Below are 21,789 nucleotides of genomic sequence, written 5' to 3'. Positions count from 1 at the left end.
GCACAGTTGACAAAGGTGTGTATAATAAAATATTCCACTGAGCAGATTGCTTTATGATTATTAAAAAAAAAACATTTGGGTAGGTAGAGGAACTATAGCCTTAAAGGCTCTTCTCCAATAAGATGTCACCCCATACCAGGTTGATAAAAGATTACGTCCTAGGTACAGCTACAGAAATAACTGTGTTGCACAATCTTCTGACTATTGATATCAATGGAGGGCAGAAAACAGTGAAGATGTTTCCTTGCCAAAATATACATGTTTGCCTCTGCCCTGTAGGATGTCCTATACATGTGACAAGAGGGATTCCATGTAGATAGGAAAGCCCTCCAAATGCTTCTATCTATGGATTATAAATCATGGTTTGTGGGTCATATAGATTAGTCTCATAGATTTGGGGCTGGAAGGGATATCAGAGGGTATCTGGTCAAATGCCTACATTTGATGAATGAGATGCCGATTAATTTACTAATTCCCATATTTTAGAGTTTCCTCAAACAAAGTCCTGACCACAAAAAATAATCATCCTAATAACTTTTACTAGAGAGAATTAATAGATTAAAAAAAGTCTGTTGCCCAGACTGTGATATGCAGCTAGATCAGCTTAATCATCAATAAGTATTTTAAAGCACCCATTATATTCCAGGAAGTGTGTTAGCCACTGGGGGCACACGTACAAAAATTTTAAAATATATGTACCAGTATGTATGTATGTATGTATGTATCAAGAAATACATTAAAATGTTTTATTAATATGAATATAAATTAATAAATTCAAACAGAATTATATATATATGTACATATATGCACGAAGTAGTTAAATACAAGGTATTATGTGAGGGAGAAACACTAACAGTTGAGTAGATCAGGAAAGGCTTTTTGAGCTTTCTTAAAGGAAGAGAGGGACCCTTTAATGTGGAGGTAAAGAAGTGACTTCTGGGCATGAGCAATAGTCAGTGCTAATGTACAAAGATGGAATTATGGAGTGTTGTGAGGAATAGTGAGAAGGAACAGTTTGACTGCATCCCAGGGTATGAGAAGAGAAGTAATGACCAATAGGTCAGTACATTTTAGTCAACAATGGGTTCATGATTTTTTTTAATGCCATGCACTTCTTTCAGCAGTCTGGTGAAACCTATGGATCCCATCTTAGAATGATATTTTTAAATGCACAAAATAAGACATAGAATTACATTAGAAACCAATTATATTGGGGTGGCTGGGTTGCGCAGTGGATAAAGCACTGGCCCTGGATTCAGGACTACCTGAGTTCAAATCCTGCCTCAGACACTTGACACTTACTAGCTGTGTGACCCTGGACAAGTCACTTAACCCCCATTGCCCCGCAAAAAAAAAAAAGAAACCAATTATATTAAACTATACTTGGGGCAACTAGGTGGTGCAGTGGACAGAGCACACACATGGAGGCAATTGAGATTATAAGTGATTAAATTTTATATGTATATTTGATATATGTATATATGTATATAACTATATATTTGATTTTTATATGTATATATAACTATATATATAACTATATATGTATAACTATATATGTATAACTATATATATAACTATCTATATATATATCTATATATACATATATATAGATATAGATATATATAAAATTATCAAAAGTCTTTAATAAGTTCACAGACTCCAGGTTAAGAACCCTTGAATTAGTTTAGTGGAAATAAAGATACAAATTTTTTTTCCTTTCCAAGTTCACAACCTCCTTGAAATCTATTTATGGACTTCATGCACCTCAGGTTAAGAACTCTCGGAATAGGAAAAAAATGTACAAATATAATTATACACATACACACACAAATCAGTATTATGAATGGAAGCTGAGGAAATCATTCCAAGGCTCTTGTAGGATGTGACATTTAAGCCATGTGGTGAAGGAAGCTAAGTGTTTCCAGAGGCATTAAATAAGAGGAAGAACAATACATGCATGGCCACAGCATGTGCAAAGGTGTGGAAATGGAAAGAGAAGAAGAAAAACCAAGGAACGTGTGGAAGAGCAAGCAAGATTCTTTGACTGCAATGTAGAACATGTGAAGAAGAAGGGAAGAGTCCTGTGTAGTCAAACTGGAAGTACAGATGATGTCCACCTTTAAGTCCCAAACAATGGCTCAATGTCCTCATTTTTAAAATTCAGATAAAGGTTGTTGTGGGGGAAACAACAACAACAAAACCTTACAAACTGTAAGTAAGAGTTTTAGAAGGAATTTACATACTAATCATATGGTAATAGGCATGTCATTTAACCTTTATGAGCAATAGTTTGTCCATTTATAAAATCAGGATCATTTGGCAAAGTAGATAGAGAGTTGACCTTTGAGCCAGGAAGGACCAGGTGCAGTTGATCCATGTGGGCTATGTGACCTGGACAAGTCAGGCAGCTCTCTAAAAGGGTCAGTTGGAGAGGAATTTCTAATCTGCATTGGTAGATGGAGTTTCTTCACAAGGAGGTCCTTATACTAATGAACTCATGTTGTTGTTGTTGTTTAGTCATTTCAGTCATGCCTGTCTCTTCATGACTCTCTCTGGGATTTTCTTGGCAAAGACACTGGGGCTGTTTGCTGTTTTCTTCTCCATCTCATTTTATAGATGAGGATACTGAAGGAAACAGGGTTAAGTGACTTGCCCAGGGTCACACAGCTAGTAAGTGATGCTGGATTTGAACTCAGGTTTTCCTGACTTCAAGCCTGGTGTTCTTTCCAATGCACCACCTAACTGCCCCATAGATCTGATTAAAAATAATAAAATTTGCATTAACTATCTTATAGGGATTTTGTGAGGGAAAAGTGCTTCACAAAAATTAAAATTATTTAAGAAAGACTTTTCAAAACGCTATGCAAATCATGAAGCTCCATGCAAAGATAAGGGATTATTACTTTTATTCTTACAGCTTCAATCAGATCTTCTGACTCCCAGTTACTACTCTTTATAGAACAAAAAATTCTATGTCAATAGATACGAGCAGCTAGGTGGCATAGTGGATGGAACACTGGCCCTGGAGTCAGGAGGACCTGACTTCAAATCCGGCCTCAGACACTTGACACTTAATAGCTGTGTGACCCTGGGCAAGTCACAATCCCATTTGCCTCACACATACACAAAAAAAGTAAACAAAATGTTCAATAAACTTTTATTAAGCACAAGCTAAATAATAGGGCTACAAGTTCAAATAGAAAGAGTTGCTGCCTTCAAGGATCTTACAATCTAATTGTAATGCACTTAATGCTTTAAGAAGCACTTAATAAACAGACATGGACTTGCAGCTAATCTTTGAATTGCTTGAATTTTCTGAAGTAATTTGTTAGCATAACACATGCATTTCTAAATTTGTTTTAAACCTTATTTAAGAAATATTTTAAATGTCATATTTACAGTATGTGCACAGCAGATGACACTTAATAAGCCCTGAATTAGATGCAGCTGATACTCATCAAACAGTAATTTAGTATTAAAGCAAACCTAAAGTACTGGATTTTATTTAATTTGACAATCAGTTTGCAGCTCCAAGGAGGTCACTCTGTCATTTTTTACTACCCAACATTAGAATTTAATCTTACTTTTGGAAGGAACATTGAACTTGATGTCAGAAATGATGGATTTGATTTACCAGCTATGTGACCTTGGGAAAAATCTCTTCACCTACCTTGGCCTCAGGTTTCTCCTCTATGAAGTGAAGGGGCTCTCTGAGGTCTAGCTCCTAATCCTATGGGATTATGATTATTCAATTCACATGCTTTGGACAGAGTCTGCTGCTTAATTGATGCTGGTTGACTTGTACCATTTCTTTAGGAAGATAGCAGTAAGAAGAATACTTAATTTGGAGTGTGGAGTCCTAGGATTTGAATTCCACCATATCACATCCAAGCTATGGAGTGACTTTAGTCAAGTTACTCGCCCCTCTTTATCAGACAGTTTTCTCATCTTGAAAATGGGGATATGAATATTTCTAATATTACCCTCATAAAGTTATTTTATCATAAAGCTCAAGGAAGTAAACGTATGAAGTAATAAGTAAACCATAAACCACTATATTAATATCAACTGTTATTATTTTGTTGTTATTTTTATTATTAATTTTCAACCAGTGAAAATTAAATGTTTCTTACAGGACAATAGAAAATTACGTGGTAGATATGGGCAAATGACAAATAAAGAACCACAAGGAAGGTCTGGAGTAAAGAATATTTTAAAAGATGCTCTAGCTATGTTGTAATAGCAAGGGATAACCATTAGGCAGCTGGGTATTCCATTTATATCCTGAATTTTCTAGAAAAATCATAGCAAGTCTCCAGCATGTTGGTTGGACTCCCTGTGGCAAAATCATGTAATAACATAGACTCAAACTGCATGGTATAAACAGACATGCATTGGTTGCAAACAAAATTACTGGAGGGAGCATCCATATTGATGAGATCAGATTCATTTGAGTATTTGAGAATGATCAAAGATGGAATGGAGGACTGGATTTGGGGTCTTAAGACTCGGGTTCAAATTCTGGCTCAGGTCTTTGCTCTCTCTGTGACTTCAGACAAATCAGTTGACCCTTTCTGTGTTTCAGCTTCCTTATGTTTAAAATGGGAGGACAGAACTAGTTAGAGATCCTTGCACCATGTGGTGCACCAGTTAGGTGGTGCATTGGAATTCCCAAGGTCACATAGCTGGTAAAAACAACCAGTTGTTCTCAACCTTTCTGAACACAAAGATCCATTGTTATCATGCTAATATTGTACAGACCCCTGACACCTCATGCATGCTAGTTGCTATAATTGTTCCTATAGTGTACAATGATTCAGGAAATACATAAATGATAATATTTGGTGATAAATGGGCTCATGGACTCCTACCTATAGTAATTCTGTATCCCTTGACTTTTCAAAGTATCCATGAGCTACAAGTTGGGAAGGACTAGGTTAAATTATGCCTAAGATTCTTTTTGGCTCTAAATCTATCCTTCCTGAAACATATGCCAGTTCAGAATTAATACTTTTAACAAAAGGCCCAGAGAGTGACTCATCTAAGATCACTGAGCTAGAGAGCATCAGAAATGAGATTTCATCCTCCACAAGCTCTGACTATGAGTGTTTTTGTCTTTCACAGATAGGACACATAAATCCAAAATACAAGGAAGCAACAAGCCATTCTTTTTACTTCAGGGACTTTCTATGGATTCACCTGTACAGATATCACTCTTCAGGGACAAATATCACTCTTCTGCCCTTTCCTACACCATGAAAATGGTTTTTAGCTAATATTAAAATTTTTAAATGGTCTCTGACCAATGCAACTGCTGGTGCTGACATTTCACTGTAGCACATGATGACAAAAGCTTAATATGGAAGTCTACCCAGGTGCTATTCAAGGCTCTGTCCTTGGGAGAGTTTTGCCCATTTTGTCTCTTTGGAGATTGAGCCTAGCAAACTAGCTCTGGTGTCTGTAATCATTAAGGAGTTAACAAAACAGTTTTCCTCACCTCCATTCTATAATGTCGGTGGCACGAGGACTCTCAGGATTTGGAGGGTTTGCAGCTAGAAAGGATTTGGTAGTTCATTTAGTCTAATTTCCTTGTTTTACAGATGAGGAAACTGAGGTGCAAAGGGGTTATTTGCTACACGAGTAGTTATTTAGTCCATGAGTAGTGGGTAGAATGGATAGAGTTCAAACCTGGTGGTCTTTCCACTCAGCCCCAATTATTATCTATAGTAGCTCTGTGAAGCAGGTAATATTATCAGACCCATCTTACAGATAAAGAATATGAGGTCCAGGTCATAGGATTACAAATGCATATCTGGAAGGGACCTCAGAGGTCATAAAGTCCATCCCCCTCATGATATGGATGAATCTACTGAGGTCCATATCATTCAAGTGACTTACTCAGGGTCACACAGCTAATGTGTCTAGGATAAGGTCTGTAGCCAGGTCTTCCTGACTTGTCACATACTCTTTCCATTGCATTTTGTTGCTTCTCACTTCTATATATAACTTTAAGATTTATAGACCATTTTGAACTTCATCTCTGTTAAGTGGAAAGTACCAATATTGTTATTTACTAATGGGGAAACTGAGGCTCCAAAGGATTGAGCAACTTACCTAAAGACAAACTAGAATACAGTAGACCTGGGACTACGTCCTTGATCTTCTGACTCTAACACTAATGTCCTTCCTGTCCTCTTGCAGGACAGGAAGGCTTGACATTTGATGAGGACACATTTCAGGGATGGATGTTGTAGTCAGGGAATCACATGAGGCACTGAGGAAAACACAACAACCATTATTTATACCTCCAAGAGGTTAGGGAGGCGATATGACATCTGGCAAGTGACTACTCATTGCATTTGAAATACTGAATACTTTAGAGTTCTCTATATTATAAATGGAAGTAGAGAGTTCTCTTTACAACCATCTGGGTCCTCTCAAGAGATTGTCCAAGAAATTTAATTCTAATACAAATTTGAAAAAAAAAACCCCAACACACCAACATTTAAACAATTCTGTATAGTAAATTTGGCCTCAGCAGTCCCAACCAAACTGAGACTACATGTTTCTGGAGATCAGGTACCATGTCTTCTTTTTTTTTCTGTCTCATGCAGAATGAATTCTGTTGTAGAAGACCTTCTTTATACCATTTTAGGATCATCAAACATTTGGCCTTTTTTATGGTTTTTGGATAATAAGTTATTATTCAGGACACCTAGGTAGTACAGTGGATACAGTGCTAGCTCAGAGAAGATGATGCATCTTCTTCAGTTCAAATGTGTCCTCAGAAACTTGTTAACTGTGTGACCCTGGGCAAGTCACTTTACCCTGTTTGCCTCAGTTTCCTCATCTGTAAAATGAGTGCAGAAGGAAATGGCAAATCTTTACAATATCTCTTCCAAGAAATCCCTAAATGGTCATGAAGAATAGGATACAACTAAAAAAAATGATTGAATGGTGAACATGAGTTGTTGAAAAACCCTATTTGAATCATGACTCCTGAAATTTTCAGGCATCATCCTTTGATACTGATCTTGATAGTGATAAGGTCCATGCATGTTTCAATAGTGCTTTATTATATATATATATATTTTTTTTTTTGGTGAGGCAATTGGAGTTAAGTGACTTGCCCAGGGTCACACAGCTAGTAAGTGTCTGAGGCCGGATTTGAACTCAGGTACTCCTGAATCCAGGGCCGGTGCTTATCCACTGCACGATCTAGCTGCCCCTCAATAGTGCTTTATAATTATAAAATGCCTTCTAGTTAGGGTTCCATTTGATCTTCCCATCAGCAGTGCAAAGTGACATAGGTAGTGTAAGTTTCATGATTCTCATTTTGTACCAGGGCTCAGAGAACTTCAATTTCCTCAGCATTTATTAGGTACCATCCTCAAAGAGCATGGAGTAATTAGACAAATACACCAATATTTATCATATAAAGCAGACTATGGAATCTGTAAATGACAGATCTAGATTAGCATGGCTAATTTCAGGATGCAGAAAGATTTAATTCAATTATTACTGAATTCTGAGCTATGATTTATTATATAGTTGTTATATAGTTATTATTATAACTATAAGTTCCTTGAGAATAGCAAATGTATCATGCCTTTCTCTATACCAATAGTACTTAGCATAGTGCCTGGAACATAGTAAGTACTTGAAAAATGCTTTTTACCTAACTCATAATTCAGCAAGCATTTATTAAACTTCTACTGTGTTTCTTATACCATGCTAGAGATAAAAAGAAAAAGAAATGAAAATGGTATTATCCTCAATTAACTTATATTCTGTTGATAGGACATGCCTTGTACACAAATAAATATGACATATGTATAAGATAAGGAAAAAACACTTGTTTTTTCTAAATCATGTGTGACCTTGAGCAAGTTACTGCCACTGTCTGGGCCTCAGTTTCCATATCTGTAAAATTACTTAGTGATCTCTAAGATTTCTTATAGCTCTATGAATCATTGTTATTTGTTTTTTTCAGTCATTTCAGCTGTGTTCAACTCTTCATGACCCCATTTAGGGTTTTCTTAACAAAAATACTAGAGTGGTTTGTCATTTCCTTCTCCAGATCATTTTACAGATGAGGAAACTGAGGCAAACAGTGAAGTGACTTGACCAGGATCACACAGATAGTACCTGAGACCAGATTTGAACTCAAATAGAAGAGGGTCGCTGACTCTAGGAATAGCTCTCTATCCACTGCACCACCTGGCCCCTTTGTATGAATCTAACAAGGTCTCATTAGCTATAATGAGAATGCAAAGGCATAGAACTCTAAATATAATAAACCTACAGATATTCACATCTCTAACCAAATAATCAAATCAATTACTCATCCCAGCAAGTATATAAGGATCTCTTTGTGCTTGGATAGATTGTTCATCTGCCCCTCCTGTCTAGTAACCCAATGCTACAAGCACTATACTCCCTCACAACCGAAAATTGCATTTCCCCAGGCTGATTTGTTGCTTTTCTCCTCTGTGTGGCTTGTTGTAGGAGATTGAAGAGCTCGATAGGAAGCTAGAATATGAGTTGGTACACAGAGAGACTGTACTGCAGCAGCGGGCCATCATGGACAGACAGCGGTGGAATTCTGAAGGACTTGGCCTTTTGAGCGAAACTGGAGAAATTAATTCAGAAAGGCAGGTTTCTGCTGTGCTGTGCCAGGCCCTGACAAAGTCTCAGAAAGTAGTACAGCTTCATAATCAAAGGTAAGACTGTGGCAAGGTATGTTTGAGGGACACTAGGAGATGACATTAGAGATGAACTCAAACACTGATTTGTCTCTTGGAGTAGTGATTTCCCTGCCCTAGGAGGTCTTCAAGGGAACATTGGATGGCACTGATTTAGGGAGGTGTCTTGTTTTGATTGAGAGGTTAGACCAGTTTACCTATGAGGCCCCTGTCAGTTATAAATCTTTAAAATTCCATAGAACATTTTGGAATTTTGTTAATAAACTGCAGACCTGACAGAAAAGCTGGATATTTCCAATCCTTACTAATCTGAGTCAATGATGGAAAATGGTACTATTGTAAGGGGCTAAAATTCTAGCTAGTCTGTCTAAAATAACTAATGAGTGGTTGCCAATAAATTATAAGCTTTAGCAAGAGTTAGACTTTTAAGCATTTATTAAGGAGAATGAGAATTTGGTGAAGAAAGATAAAAAGGCCTAGATTCATCTATCTATCAAAGGGAGAGCACATTTTACATCCACTCTCCACAAGAGTCCTCAGGAAAAAGCATGAACCACACCTTCCTCAATCCCACAAAACTGGAAATGTCCTGTCCCCCCACCCCCAAACACACACACACAGCTCCAAGCTAATTGGCTGATAGCTTTGATGGACAGTACCCATGAGCAAATGTCACTTCCTGAGGCCAAGGACCTGACAGCATGGCTTGCCCTCAGACACCTTCTCCTCATGGCGGAGCTTTCCTACAGTAGCTCTCCAGCAGGTGGCATCATTCCAATCATTACACTATGTATTTAGTTAATTCAATTAAACAAACAGTTATTAAACACCTACTATGTTCCAGGCACTCAGTGATACAAGATATAAATAAAATGGTGCCCACCTTTCAAGATTATTTCATGAAGTCCCTTTCCCCTTTGTCCTTCCCATACTTATATTCAAAAGATGATGCCATTCAGAGCTTTAACTCCCACCTCCCCCTCACCAACCTTGTGATAAGCACTGTATTTAACATAAGGTTGTTTTCCCTCCAGTTTAAGGGAAGAGCAGCAGAATAGTGTTGTGCTTGAAGACTTGCTGGAGAATATTGAGATGGACACATTTTTGACCCTCTATAACCAGGTAAATACACACTTCCCCCTTGGAATGGAAAGTTCTCAGATGATTCTCATGCAGACAATGGTATATAAAAAAAGAACTTTGACAAATTTGTACCTGAGAAACATTTGAAAATTAATGTCCTCAGAATTCCCATTCTATAATTCGACACCAAGAAAGGCTGCCACTTGCTTGCAGGCATGCCACTTTCATTTCATCAAACATTTGCCAAGCAACTATTGTATGCCAGTTGCTATCCCACGTACTGAGAGTGCAAAGATAAAAAGATAGTCCCTGTCCTCAAGTAGAGGTCAGTATTCTATTGGGGGCTTACAAGATGGGCACAGAAAAGTACACATGAAGTAAAGTAATTTCAAGAACAAAGAGAACACTACAACTGTGGGCATTAGAAAAGGTCTCATGGGAAATGGCCTTTGATTTGTGCTTTGAAAGGTTAGGGACTTTAGGAAATCAGGTCACTTGTCTTCTGAAAACAAATCTTTTCTTACAATTGCTGAAGAGAATGCATTTTTGAGACTAAATCTCATTCCAATTTGGAGGGTCTAGTTATTTCTCTCTGTATGTTATAGTAGAATTACATTATATTAAATGGTTAATTTAATCTGGGGTGGTCCTGACCTGTGATTTCATTGGTAAATTGATTCAAACTGACAAAATAAAATATTAAATGACAATTTAAAATTTTTATTTTTTATAAAAGTACCTTTATTTTCAAAATGTCTTATTGGTGTCTTTTGTTTTTTAACATTTTAACTATCTCCCAACAACAGTCTCAATATTCAGTCTTATACTCTATAAATGTGTATGTGTACATGGGGTTCTGTAATGTGGAACAAAACTATCCCATCTAGCAACAAAGACTGATAGAGTATGTAACATTGCACACCCGAAGTTCAACCTCTCCTTACTGTGAGGAAAAAGGCATGACTTGACATTCATCCCAGAGATTTTAGAGTACAGAATAGAGAATGTTAGAACTGAGATGGTCTTTATGGAATAGAATATATAATGTTAGGGCTACATAGGACCTCAGAATGTAGAATGCTAGACTTGACTGGATCTAAGAATGTAGACTATCAAAGCAAGAATACCTTAGCACAGTGGTCTCAAAAGTGAGGCCATGACCTGATGCCAAGATGTCATTGAGGTTTAACCCCAAGGGGTCTGTGATCTATGAATCAGAGATTGCAAAGATGTAGAAACATCTTACTCTCCCAGTGATAGCCAGTCATAGGGACTGTCTCCAATATGATAACATCTCCTCTTATTCCCTAACATTTCTCCACTGTACCCCTCCCTTTCCAGTGCAAGCTACCAACCACCCCCATATTTTCCAAGTTTGCTGTCAGGCACCCTTAGCAACAGCCACAAAGTTGCCATTGGTAAAATTCTGTAACCCTTTAGCATACTCACTCCTGCCCATCTTCCTATCCCATTACCTCATGGCTACAGTAGATGCCCTTTGAAGTATAGACTCTGTGCTTGGGGCAGTGACTGGTAAGAGACCTACTTCCTCTCTTGCTTCTTGGTTTTGGTTGGCACAGACTGAATCTCATAACACGAACAGGTATGGATGGGTTGAGATAGATCTTAGATGCCATCTTTCCCTCCAAAGCCACACCACTTACACACTTTCCTATTACTGCCAAGGGCATTAACATCCTTCCAGTCATTTCATGACTTTGACATCATCTTTGATTCCTTTCTCTCTCTCACCTCCAATATCCAATCACTTACCAAATCTTAACCATTTTCTACCTCCATATCTCTCCCATCTGTCCCTTCTTTTCTCACATAGCCACCATAGTAGTCCAGGACCTCCTTATCTCTCACACAGACTATAGCAATAGCCTCTTAATTGGCCTTGCTGCCTTGTTTCATGCCTCTTTCCAATTTATTCTTCACACATTTGCCAAAGGGGTTCTCCTAAAACCTCACTCTCAGAATATGTCGCTCCACTACTTATGAAAGTCCACTGGCTCCCCATTGATAGAATATTAATTCATGTTTCATCTCGCCCTTTTAAAATTTAAACCTGTGTGTAAGTTTTATCATGTAAATAATTATTGATACATTAGTAATTTGGGGAGCGAGGGAACAAAACAAAATCATTGATCAAGCTGACTCTGTGATAGGCACCATGTTGAGCACTTTACAAGTGCTCCTCACAACAACCCTGTGAGTTTAGTGCTATTATTATCCCCATTTTATCAATGAGAAATTTGAATCAGACAGAGGTGAAATGACTTCCCCAGAGTAACACAGCTAGCAAGTGTCTGAAGTTACATTTGAACTTGTCTTCCTGACTCCAGGCCTAGAACACTAGCCACTATGCCACCACCTGCCCTGACTAGTCAATATCTGAGCCAGGATTCATGGAAACTTTTTCTTTAGAGGGGGAAAGAACCTTAAAATCCTCGTGCAACCCCCTCATTTTCAGATGATAAAAATGAAGCTCAGGAAAAATGAATGCTATGCACAATGATTTACTGGTAAAAATAGGACTAGAACCCAGTTCTCCTATTTCATTTCTATAAAATAAATAACACTTTCAATGAAGGATTCTCTTGATCCCTCTTATTTTCTTTTAAAATTTTCTCTTGTCTGAAAATAATGGAATCTGATATTGTCCAGGTGGTTTATAATGTGCAAAATAAGCAATACTGCTTATGTGCTTGGAATGGGAGACATGTTACATAAATTCTAAGAAAAAGTAAATTTGAGAAAGCTAAAATAATCAGATCTTTTTTTGGATCATTGTAACTTTATGAAACATGGAGGGAGTATCACATATGATTAAAATTAAAATTTACCTTTGAGAACATCTTGTCTAACACTTCCAATTTAAGAAAAACAAAGCCCTTACAATTAATAGTATAAAAATATGTTTAATTCTTCATCCTAAGTCTATCCCCTCTCAGTCAGGAGATGAGTATCATGCTTCATTACTATTAACCTGGAATCATAGTTGGTCCTTGCTTTGATCAGAGTTCTTAGGTCTATTAAAGTAATTTGTTTTTAGTGTTGTTATATAAATAGTTATCCTTGTTCTACTTCCTTTACTCTGCATCAGTTCATACAAGTCTTCCCAAGTTTCACCGATACTGTCCCTTTCATCATTTCTTACAACACAGTAGTTTTCCATTTGATCCATAGACCATAATTTGTTCATCCACTCCTAACTTGCTCCATCTTAATTTCAAGTTATCCATTATAAAAAGAGCTTCTATACATATTTTCATATAAGAGGGCCCTTTCTCATTTTCTTTGATCTCATTGCAGTATGGGCCTAATATCAGTACTGTTGGGTCAAAGCATATGCATAGTAAAATAGTCTTCTGGGCATAGTTCCAAATTGTCTTCCAGAATGACTGGACCAATTCAGTTCCACCAAGAATGCATTCATATGCTTGTTTTCCCACAGTGCCTCTGATATTTAACAACTTTATTTTGCACATGAGAAAATTGAGACCCAAAAAGGGAAAATCATTTGCACAAATAGTGGTAGAGACAAATAAGATGAACGATATTGGGATGATGATGATGATACCTTGAATTATATAATCTACATTGCAATTTTATCAAATTTTTATGAGAAATTTATATAGAAAACTTGCATTTAGCATTAGCATTCACATAGGTACAAATACAACTCAATATTCTACATTCACCATAACTATGTAATAATAATTGATGTTTTAGATGTTAATGATCATAGTAATGATGGTTGCTTACAAATGCATAGTTCTTATTTTTAACTTGGTCAATTACCTCATCTTCATGGATCTAATAAGGGATCTTGACTTTTCTCCTAGTTCTTATTCTATCCATCTAATGCTCTTTCTCAATGTCATTTGCTGGATTTAAATAAATCCCATTCAACAAACATTTATCAAGTTCTTACTAGGCACACATACGGCAGCTAGGTGGTGTAGTAGATAGAATGACACGTCCAAAGTCTCATCTTCCTGAGTACAACTCTGGCTTCAGATATTACTAGCTGTGTGACTCTGGACAAGTCATTTAACCCTGTTTGTCTCAGTTTCCTCATCTGTAAAATAAGCTGGAGAAGAAAGTAGTAAACTACCCCAGTATCCTTGCAAAGAAAACCCCAAATGGGGTCATAAAGAATCAGACATGACTGAAACAACTGAGAAACAACAAAGTCACAGAGACACTGGAAGTAATAAAAATTATAATAACAATTAATAATAAAAATAGTTCCTACTCTCCTATCATCTATTTTTTCTGGTCAATAAGCATGTGTATAGCCAATGACTCCCTCCTGGACACTTTTTTCTTTCTTTTTTTTCTCTATATTCTCAATATTGTCAGTAATGTCTTTATCTACCATCAGTTTAATTACTCTCTATGCAAATGAGTCTCAAATCAATATATTCAGTCTTTATCAGTACTCTGTCCCACGTTCTTGATATTTTCACTTAGTTGTCCTTGAGGTCTGTCCAATTTAACATTTCCATAATGGAATTCTCTACCTTTCCTATAATGCCTCCCTCCTCAGAAGTCCATGATTCTTTCAGTCACCCAAGTTCACAACCTGGAATTATCTCCACTTTCCTTCCCTTCCCATAGACACACTCCTCTATCCAATTAGTTGCCAGTTTTAACTCGACCACCTCCCTCATCCTTTTCCTTTTCTCCATTCACATAGACTGTCATACTTATTTCTTGTAACCTGGATCATTATCATAGCTGTTTAGTTTCTATGCTTCAAGTCTCTCCCCTCTCTAACCCATCATCACACCTGCCATATTAATATTCTTATGTTCCCATTATGTAGGTCTGACCATATCACTCAGAACAGACTGTGAACTCTCTGAGAACAGGAACTGGCTTCTGCTTTTCTTTGTAGCTTTTAGCACTATACCCTGCCCTTAATAAATGCTAGTTGAATGACTGACTCGCCTACTCCCAAATCATCAACAGTTCTCTATTTTCTCTAAGATAAAATTCAATCTCCTCAGCCTGACATTTAAAGCCCTCTACAATCTGACTCCCGTTTATGTTTCCAGACTTATTTTGTATTACAATTCTGTACACACTCGACATTCATCCAAATGGGCCTATCAGTTAGCCCCTAAATTTGGCATCCCATACCCATTTCTATGTCTTTGAACAGGCTCTCCCCCATTCCTGGAATGCCTTTCTTCCTCACTTCTGCTTCTTAGAACACCAAACTTCATTCAAGACTATGATTTTGTGCTTCCTCCTACCTGAAGTCTTTTTTATTCTGAACTACCCAGTTATTATTGCTTTTCTTCTTGAAATTACTATGTATTTCCTTATCTGTGAATGGGTTGGAAATTACCAGGAAATTATAAACTCCTTTAGGACAGGGATCATTCCATTTTCTTGTCCTATCTAGCATAGTATTGCTGAAATAATTTATAGTCTTGACATATTCCCCACATTATTTCACTTGATCTTTGTGACAACTATGTGATGTAGGTTATATAAATATGATTATGCTCATTTTATAGATTAAAAAAATTGATGCTCATTGAGGGAAAGTGACTTGCTCAAGGCCACAGGACAAGTAAGCAAAAAGATCAAGACTGCAACCGTGGTGTCTTGTTTGTCAATATATTTAGATCCCTGATGGAAATTATAAAAAAGAATGAGTTTTCTTGTACAAAATGATTAATATGGAAATGTTTTACATAACTACACATATATAACCTATATTTGATTGGTTACCATATCAGGGAAGGGAGGAAATGGGGAATAGAATTTGGAACTCAAAATTTTAAATAAGAATGTTTATTATAAAAAAATTGATGCCAATTTCAGTTCGACATAAGAAAAATGCTGTTCAAAAATAGAATGAGCTGCCTCTAAAAGGAATGACTTCTCTATCAATGCAGGTGATAGAACAGAGGTTGAATGACTTCATGTGTCACGGATGTTGTAGAGAGGTGGGTCTGGGAGTAAATATCCCCTGACATTCCTTCCAAGTCTATGAAAAATTGTAAGTTATTTACTTAAAAGTTCCAGTGTATGCCTGAAAAGTCCCAGTATAGGACAAGGAGTATGTGCCATAATACTATTTTGGGCACACTCTACATTGATCCAAATTGGCCTATCAGCTAGTCCATTTGTTTGGCATTCTGTATCCCATCTTTATGTCTTTTAATAGGCTTTCCCCCATTCCTGAGATGCCTTTTCTCCTCATCTCTGTCTTGTTGACCCATTACAGAAACCTACTGAGGAGCGTGGCTCATGAATTACAGCTACGCACATGGATCTTTGTTTGGGGAGAGTTCAACATTGATTCCTTTTCATTTATTTCCTTCTCCATTTTTTCCATTGGTTCTCAAAGTAACCTTACAATGGTGATTGGGAGCATGAAAACCTTAATTCCCCCAAACTACATAACTGAAAGTTTATTTTCACATCTGATCAAGAAAAAAAAATGATCCAAGATCAAAAGTAGCTCAGAAAACTCTATTTCAGGACTATTATGTTAATCAGTCCCCAAACAGGCACTTCAGAATAAGAATACAACAATCAATGATTATTGAATTTTGGCTAAATGCAAGAAATCTATGTAGTTTCATCTTTGAACATTTTCATTTTATGTTTTCTCTTCTCTATCTCTCTCTGTTTCTGTTTCTCTTTTTTTTCTGTATTTCTCCATATCTATCTCTTTCTCAAAAGCTGCATTAATAGCTACTTCTGTGATAGAGATATTCTCCTGCCGCAAGTCGGCTTTCTCTGCATCCTGTCCTCAATCCAGTCTCTGCGCTGCTGCCACTCCATCTTTCTGAAACAGTACTTCCATTTTGTGGTCCCCTAAAACAAGACTATACATTTGTTAACTTTGAAAGTAACATATTTATATTTTACTTTATGGTTAAAAAGTACTTCCTATCTATAACCTCATTTGATAGAATAATTACTAATCTGTAATGCTTTGAAGTTTACAATGCACTTCTAAATTCATTATCACACAACAATTCTGTGAAGAGGCACAGTGGACAGAGTACTGAACTCACTGTGTTTGAATCCTGGCTCTATTAGTTACCCATTTGAACTTGAACAAGTTACATTCCTTAAACCTCAATTATTTTCTATGTAACACGTGATGGTTACACTGAATAACCTCTAGGGATCTTTCTAGTTTCAAATCCTTTGATTCTAGGTGGTGGGAGTGTTATTAAGCCCCTTTCACAGATGAACAAATAGAGGCTCAGAGAGATGTGTTTTACCAAGGTTTCATGATTAGTAAGTAGTAGATTTTGAGGCCTGAATCCAGGCCTTCTAACACCTAGGCAAGAGTTTGTATTACCACTGCATCATGCTAACCCCTCTTCCCACAATAAAGAGAGTTGAATGTCAGAGCTGAAAAATCTTCAGTCATCTAGGTGAGCCTGTTCATTTTACATGAGCTGAGAAAATGAGGGTTGCATGAAGTCTCAGAAGATGTGAGTGGCAGAACTGGGATAAGCGCTGTGGTCTCCTTAATCCTAAATTAGAGCTCTTTCCACTACCCCATGCTTCTTGCTTCTTAGTGTAATGGCGGCTCCTTAGACAATGCAATGCTTTGTACTTTTACCAAAGTTTTCTCTCACAGATGATCTCTTTGATCTTTGCAACATCCCATGATGTAGATTTCACAGGTATTTTATAGCCTTATTAGAAGATAGCATTCTGTCTCACTCCGATTTTTAGTTTGTTCGGCTATTTTCATCTCAACTAAACCCTCTCTTTGAGCAAGGTATTGAATTCCCTTCAATTAACTCTTGCCTCTGCTATTTACTGTATGGCCATAGAGAAGTCACTTCCCCTCTTTTGGCCTCAGTTTTTTTTAGCAGCAAAATGAAAGGAGTAAGACTAGATGCCCTCTGAGATCTCTTTTAGTTCTGACTTTGTGGTTTGAAGCCTCATAATGACTTGTAAGTTATGCCATGTTCTTGAAAGTCACAGAAATCTACTCAAAGCAATGACAGGTTCAGACTTTTTTAGTACAAACCTAACAATGGACTAGGTGTCTTTTGTCAAGAAACTACCATAGCTATGTGTGGAGAAGCTTGGGATCAGAAGGTTGGTGATGTCTGTTTATAGTCACAGCAACTCATGAAGACTGTTTACTAAGGCATCATGTCAAACTCAAAGAGAAATGGAGGTCACTGAACCAGACACAAGAATCCTGGTGGTTCAACCATTGATCTAGATTGTCTACATTTTATCGTATTTTTGTTTATTTCGTTAAATATTTTTCCCAATTGCATTTTAATCTGTTTTGGGCCTCACTTAAGAGTGCGCTGCATATGGTCTACAGGCCCATATTTGATACCTCTATACTAAAGTACAGTTAGAAGTAGGGAGAGTTGTGATATATATCAGCAGAAGCAGCATCCAAACCAGAGAAGACAGATCTTTGACATATTTTCATATGAAAATCATTCCCTTACATCAAGTAAATTCTGCAAGTTTTGATTCCTGGATATTATTTGCTATAAACCAAAGCTTGGTTCCTTTACCCTAGGAAGTGGTACCAGGCAGAGATAAGAACTAGGAGTGATTGGTAGTGGTGGAAATTCTCAAAGGGATGAATTTTGCTAAGCTGTATGTGTGTGTGCGTGTGCGTGTGTGAGAGAGAGAGAGAGAGAGAGAGAGAGAGAGAGCTAGCTCAGAGCATATCTGGGAAAGTATTGGCAGGGCTGAACTGCTGAAACTTTTATCACTGTAAGAAAACTTATAAGGCCAAATGAAATTAAAAATTGCTCATCACGAAGGTTGTGAACTGCAAGTGTTTGAACTCTCTCCATTAACTCCACTAGGAACTCCGATTGGCATCTTATTTATCCAAACTGACAATGGTGCCAGTGGGGATGTTGCACAGGCTACTGAACTTGATGCTGCCTTCAAGTTCACAGACAGAGCTTCTCTCTGTTCTGGATGCAGTCAACGATAAGTATGCAGACAACCTCATTGAAAGTGACAACAGTGAAGTGCCCACAGACAGCAATATGAAGAGGTAAGCTCTTTGTCAGCCTTGGGAGAGGACACATGGTTCAGGGAAGGTGAATGAAGTCAATTGCTTTAGGGAATTAGGTATATATTTCATTATGAGTCTTTGTCCAAATGCAACTTTAGGTCGTTTTCTAAAAATAATAATATTTAAAGCCGGAAGGAACCTTAGAGATCATCTAATCGCCTTCCCCCAAACCCATATCATTTTTCAGAAAATAAAACAAATGCAGAATCTTAAGTAATTTAGTCAAATTTATATGAACAACAGAACCAAAACTCAAGTCTTGGGGCAGCTAGGTGATTCAGTGACTAGAGTGCCAGGCCTGGAGTCAGGAAGATGAATCTGTATTCAAATCTAGCCTTAGATGCTTCCTAACTGTGTAATCCTGGGCAAGTTGCTCACCATTGTTTGCCTCAGTTTCCTCATCTGTAAAATGAGCTGGAGAAGGAAATAGCAAACAACTCCAGTATCTTGTCAAGAAAATCCTAAATGGGGTCCTGAAGAGTCATACGTTACTGAAAATTGATGAAACAACTAGTCTGATCTCCATATTACAGATGAGGAAATTGAGGCCTATAGAAATTAAATTACTTTCCTAAACTCACACAGGTAATAAGGGGCAGGGTCATGATTTGAATTCAGGTCTTCTGACCCCCCAAACTCATTGCTTTTTCCACTCTACTCCATTACCTCCCAGTTCTCTGGCTCCACATTGAGTGGTCTTTCCCTTCTATCATGTGACTTGGCATAGCTGCCCTTTTTTGTCCCATTTAGAGCATGATAGGAATATATAGGTCATCTTCGATTTTTTGTTTTATTTATTTATGTATGTATTTTGTGGGGCAATGGGGGTTAAGTGACTTGCCCAGGGTCACAAAGCTAGTAAGTGTCAAGTGTCTGAGGCCAGATTTGAACTCAGGTACTCCTGAATCCAGGGCTGGTGCTTTATCTACTGCACCACCTAGCTGCGACAAATGTTTTGGGAGTTTTGGGGGTGCAGGGCAATGACGGTTAAGTGACTTGCCCAGGGTCACACAGGTAGTAAGTGTCAAGTGTCTGAGACCGCAATTTTTTATTTTTTTTTTAACTATTTAACTAAATTAACTGATTTGCGTTTAAATAGATTGCAGAACATCACCAGCAGTGACTTGTGAGCCAGAAATAATATAAAAGACAATTTAAGGACACAGGCAACTAAAGGAGGCAGTCTGCCATGAGAAGGGATGAACAGCCCAAATTTTGCACTGGATTCCATAGTTTGATCTAGATGAAGGTTTCTAGTGAATGTGTTATATATTATCAGGGGATTCTAATCTCCTTTAGGACAGGGATCATTTCATTTTTCTTGTTCTATATATAATACCTAGCATAGTTTATGCAGTGTATCCTTCAGTACTGTAGTGTAGATCTCTGCTGGAGGATTAATAACCAACATGGACTAGAGCCCCATAAGATAAATGGCTTGGATGGGAAGAGATATCTATGCTTATCTCAAATCCACCCAGACATTGAAGTACAATAATTTAGTGAGCTTCACTTAGCATTCAGTATCCCTTTATGTTTGTTAAGATATTGACTTTTATAATTATAGTTGATTCTTCTGGCCCGTTAAGGCTCACCTTAATCCTTACTTCTTTCATTAACTTTCTCCAACTAGGATTATTGAATCTCAATCCTGGAAGGGCCTTCTAGTTCAGTCCTTATTAGACCAGAAAGGCAAGTACAGCACAGTGACATAGAACTAGATGTCAGACCTCAGTCAGAATGGGGATCTTGCAACTTACTACTTCTGTGACCTTAAGTCATTTAACCCCTGGAATCCTCAATTCCCTCATCTGTAAAATATGAAGATTGGCGCAGATGAACTCTATGGTACCTTCTAACTCTAAGTACAATGGTCATTCAAGTTCTTTCTCCACGAAACATATCTTCAGAAGAAATTTTAAGAGGTAAGGATTACAACCAGTCATCCCTGCATGTGCATTTGTATTCTGGGGAGCGCAGCAGCAGATTGAGCTATTATAATGTTTTCTCTTTAAACTGATTGATTATTTTTCACCTTAAAATACTCAGACCAGAAAATGATAAGATTTCCCTTTTTTTGCTTTTAGGAAGCACCAGGAGCTGTGGGAAGCTTTAGAGATCAAACTAAGACAAGATCTGATCAGCACAGGATTAGAAAAGACACTTTCAGCTCGGCAGAAGAAAGAGAGGTAATGACAGGCTTTCAGAATCTGCAAAAAGGGGAAACTAATCTATTCTGCTGCCTGTCACCTGTACTCACTTCAGAAGTTCATGGATGCTGGGCTTGTGTGGGAAATCTTTATTTAGAATAGAGGTTCTTAAACTTTTTTGTGTGTCATGGTCTCCTTTAGCAGACTGATGAAGCCTATGGATTCCCTTTCCAGATCATATTTTTTTTTAATTTACACTTGAAAGAAATGCTAAATTTCAGTTAGAAGCTAGTGAGAATAAAGATGCCATTTTTGCCCATCCAATTTCATAGATCCCTTGAAATCCATCTGCTGACCTCTAATGGGGGTCTGTAGATACCTGGCTAAAAACCTCTAATATAAAATATTGGGGGGCAGCTAGGTGGTACAGTGGACAAAGCACTGGCCCTGGATTCAGGAGGACCCGAGTTCAAATCCGGCCTCAGACACCTGACACTTACTAGCTGTGTGACCCTGGGCAAGTCACTTAACCCCCATTGCCCCACCAAAAATCAAAAACAAAAATAAAATATTGGTGAACTTTAGATTAATAGGGGAGCCCAGTAACTATTTCTTGTTTCTAACAGTATACCCTTACCTATGTCAACTATTTTGATTATTATGTAATTAATGGAGTTCTTTAATAGATACATTTAAATAAATCTTATGTTCATATACTTTTCTGATGTTTCTAGGTTATCTAGACTGGTAGAGGCAGGCAATGCTGAGGCATGATATGTCTGAATTTCAAAAA

The 21,789-nt window shown here is 37.4% G+C and overlaps 1 protein-coding gene across 1 annotated transcript in view; it reads left to right on the top strand.

Moving 5' to 3' along the window:
* EVC2 (EvC ciliary complex subunit 2) overlaps positions 1-21,789 on the top strand; it is a 261,845-nt gene that overhangs the window by 166,668 nt on the left and 73,388 nt on the right. The window contains exons 18-22 of the mRNA XM_043972227.1: positions 8,509-8,723; positions 9,740-9,827; positions 15,710-15,760; positions 18,629-18,825; positions 20,934-21,035. Of these exons, the coding sequence (XP_043828162.1) occupies positions 8,509-8,723; positions 9,740-9,827; positions 15,710-15,760; positions 18,629-18,825; positions 20,934-21,035 (653 nt within the window). The remainder of the gene's footprint in view (positions 1-8,508; positions 8,724-9,739; positions 9,828-15,709; positions 15,761-18,628; positions 18,826-20,933; positions 21,036-21,789) is intronic.

This window comes from Dromiciops gliroides, chromosome 6 (assembly GCF_019393635.1).
Source record: "Dromiciops gliroides isolate mDroGli1 chromosome 6, mDroGli1.pri, whole genome shotgun sequence".
In the NCBI taxonomy this organism is placed as follows: Eukaryota; Metazoa; Chordata; class Mammalia; order Microbiotheria; family Microbiotheriidae; genus Dromiciops; species Dromiciops gliroides.
Note: the sequence above shows the minus strand (reverse complement) of the source record. Positions and strands in the feature narration are given on the sequence as shown.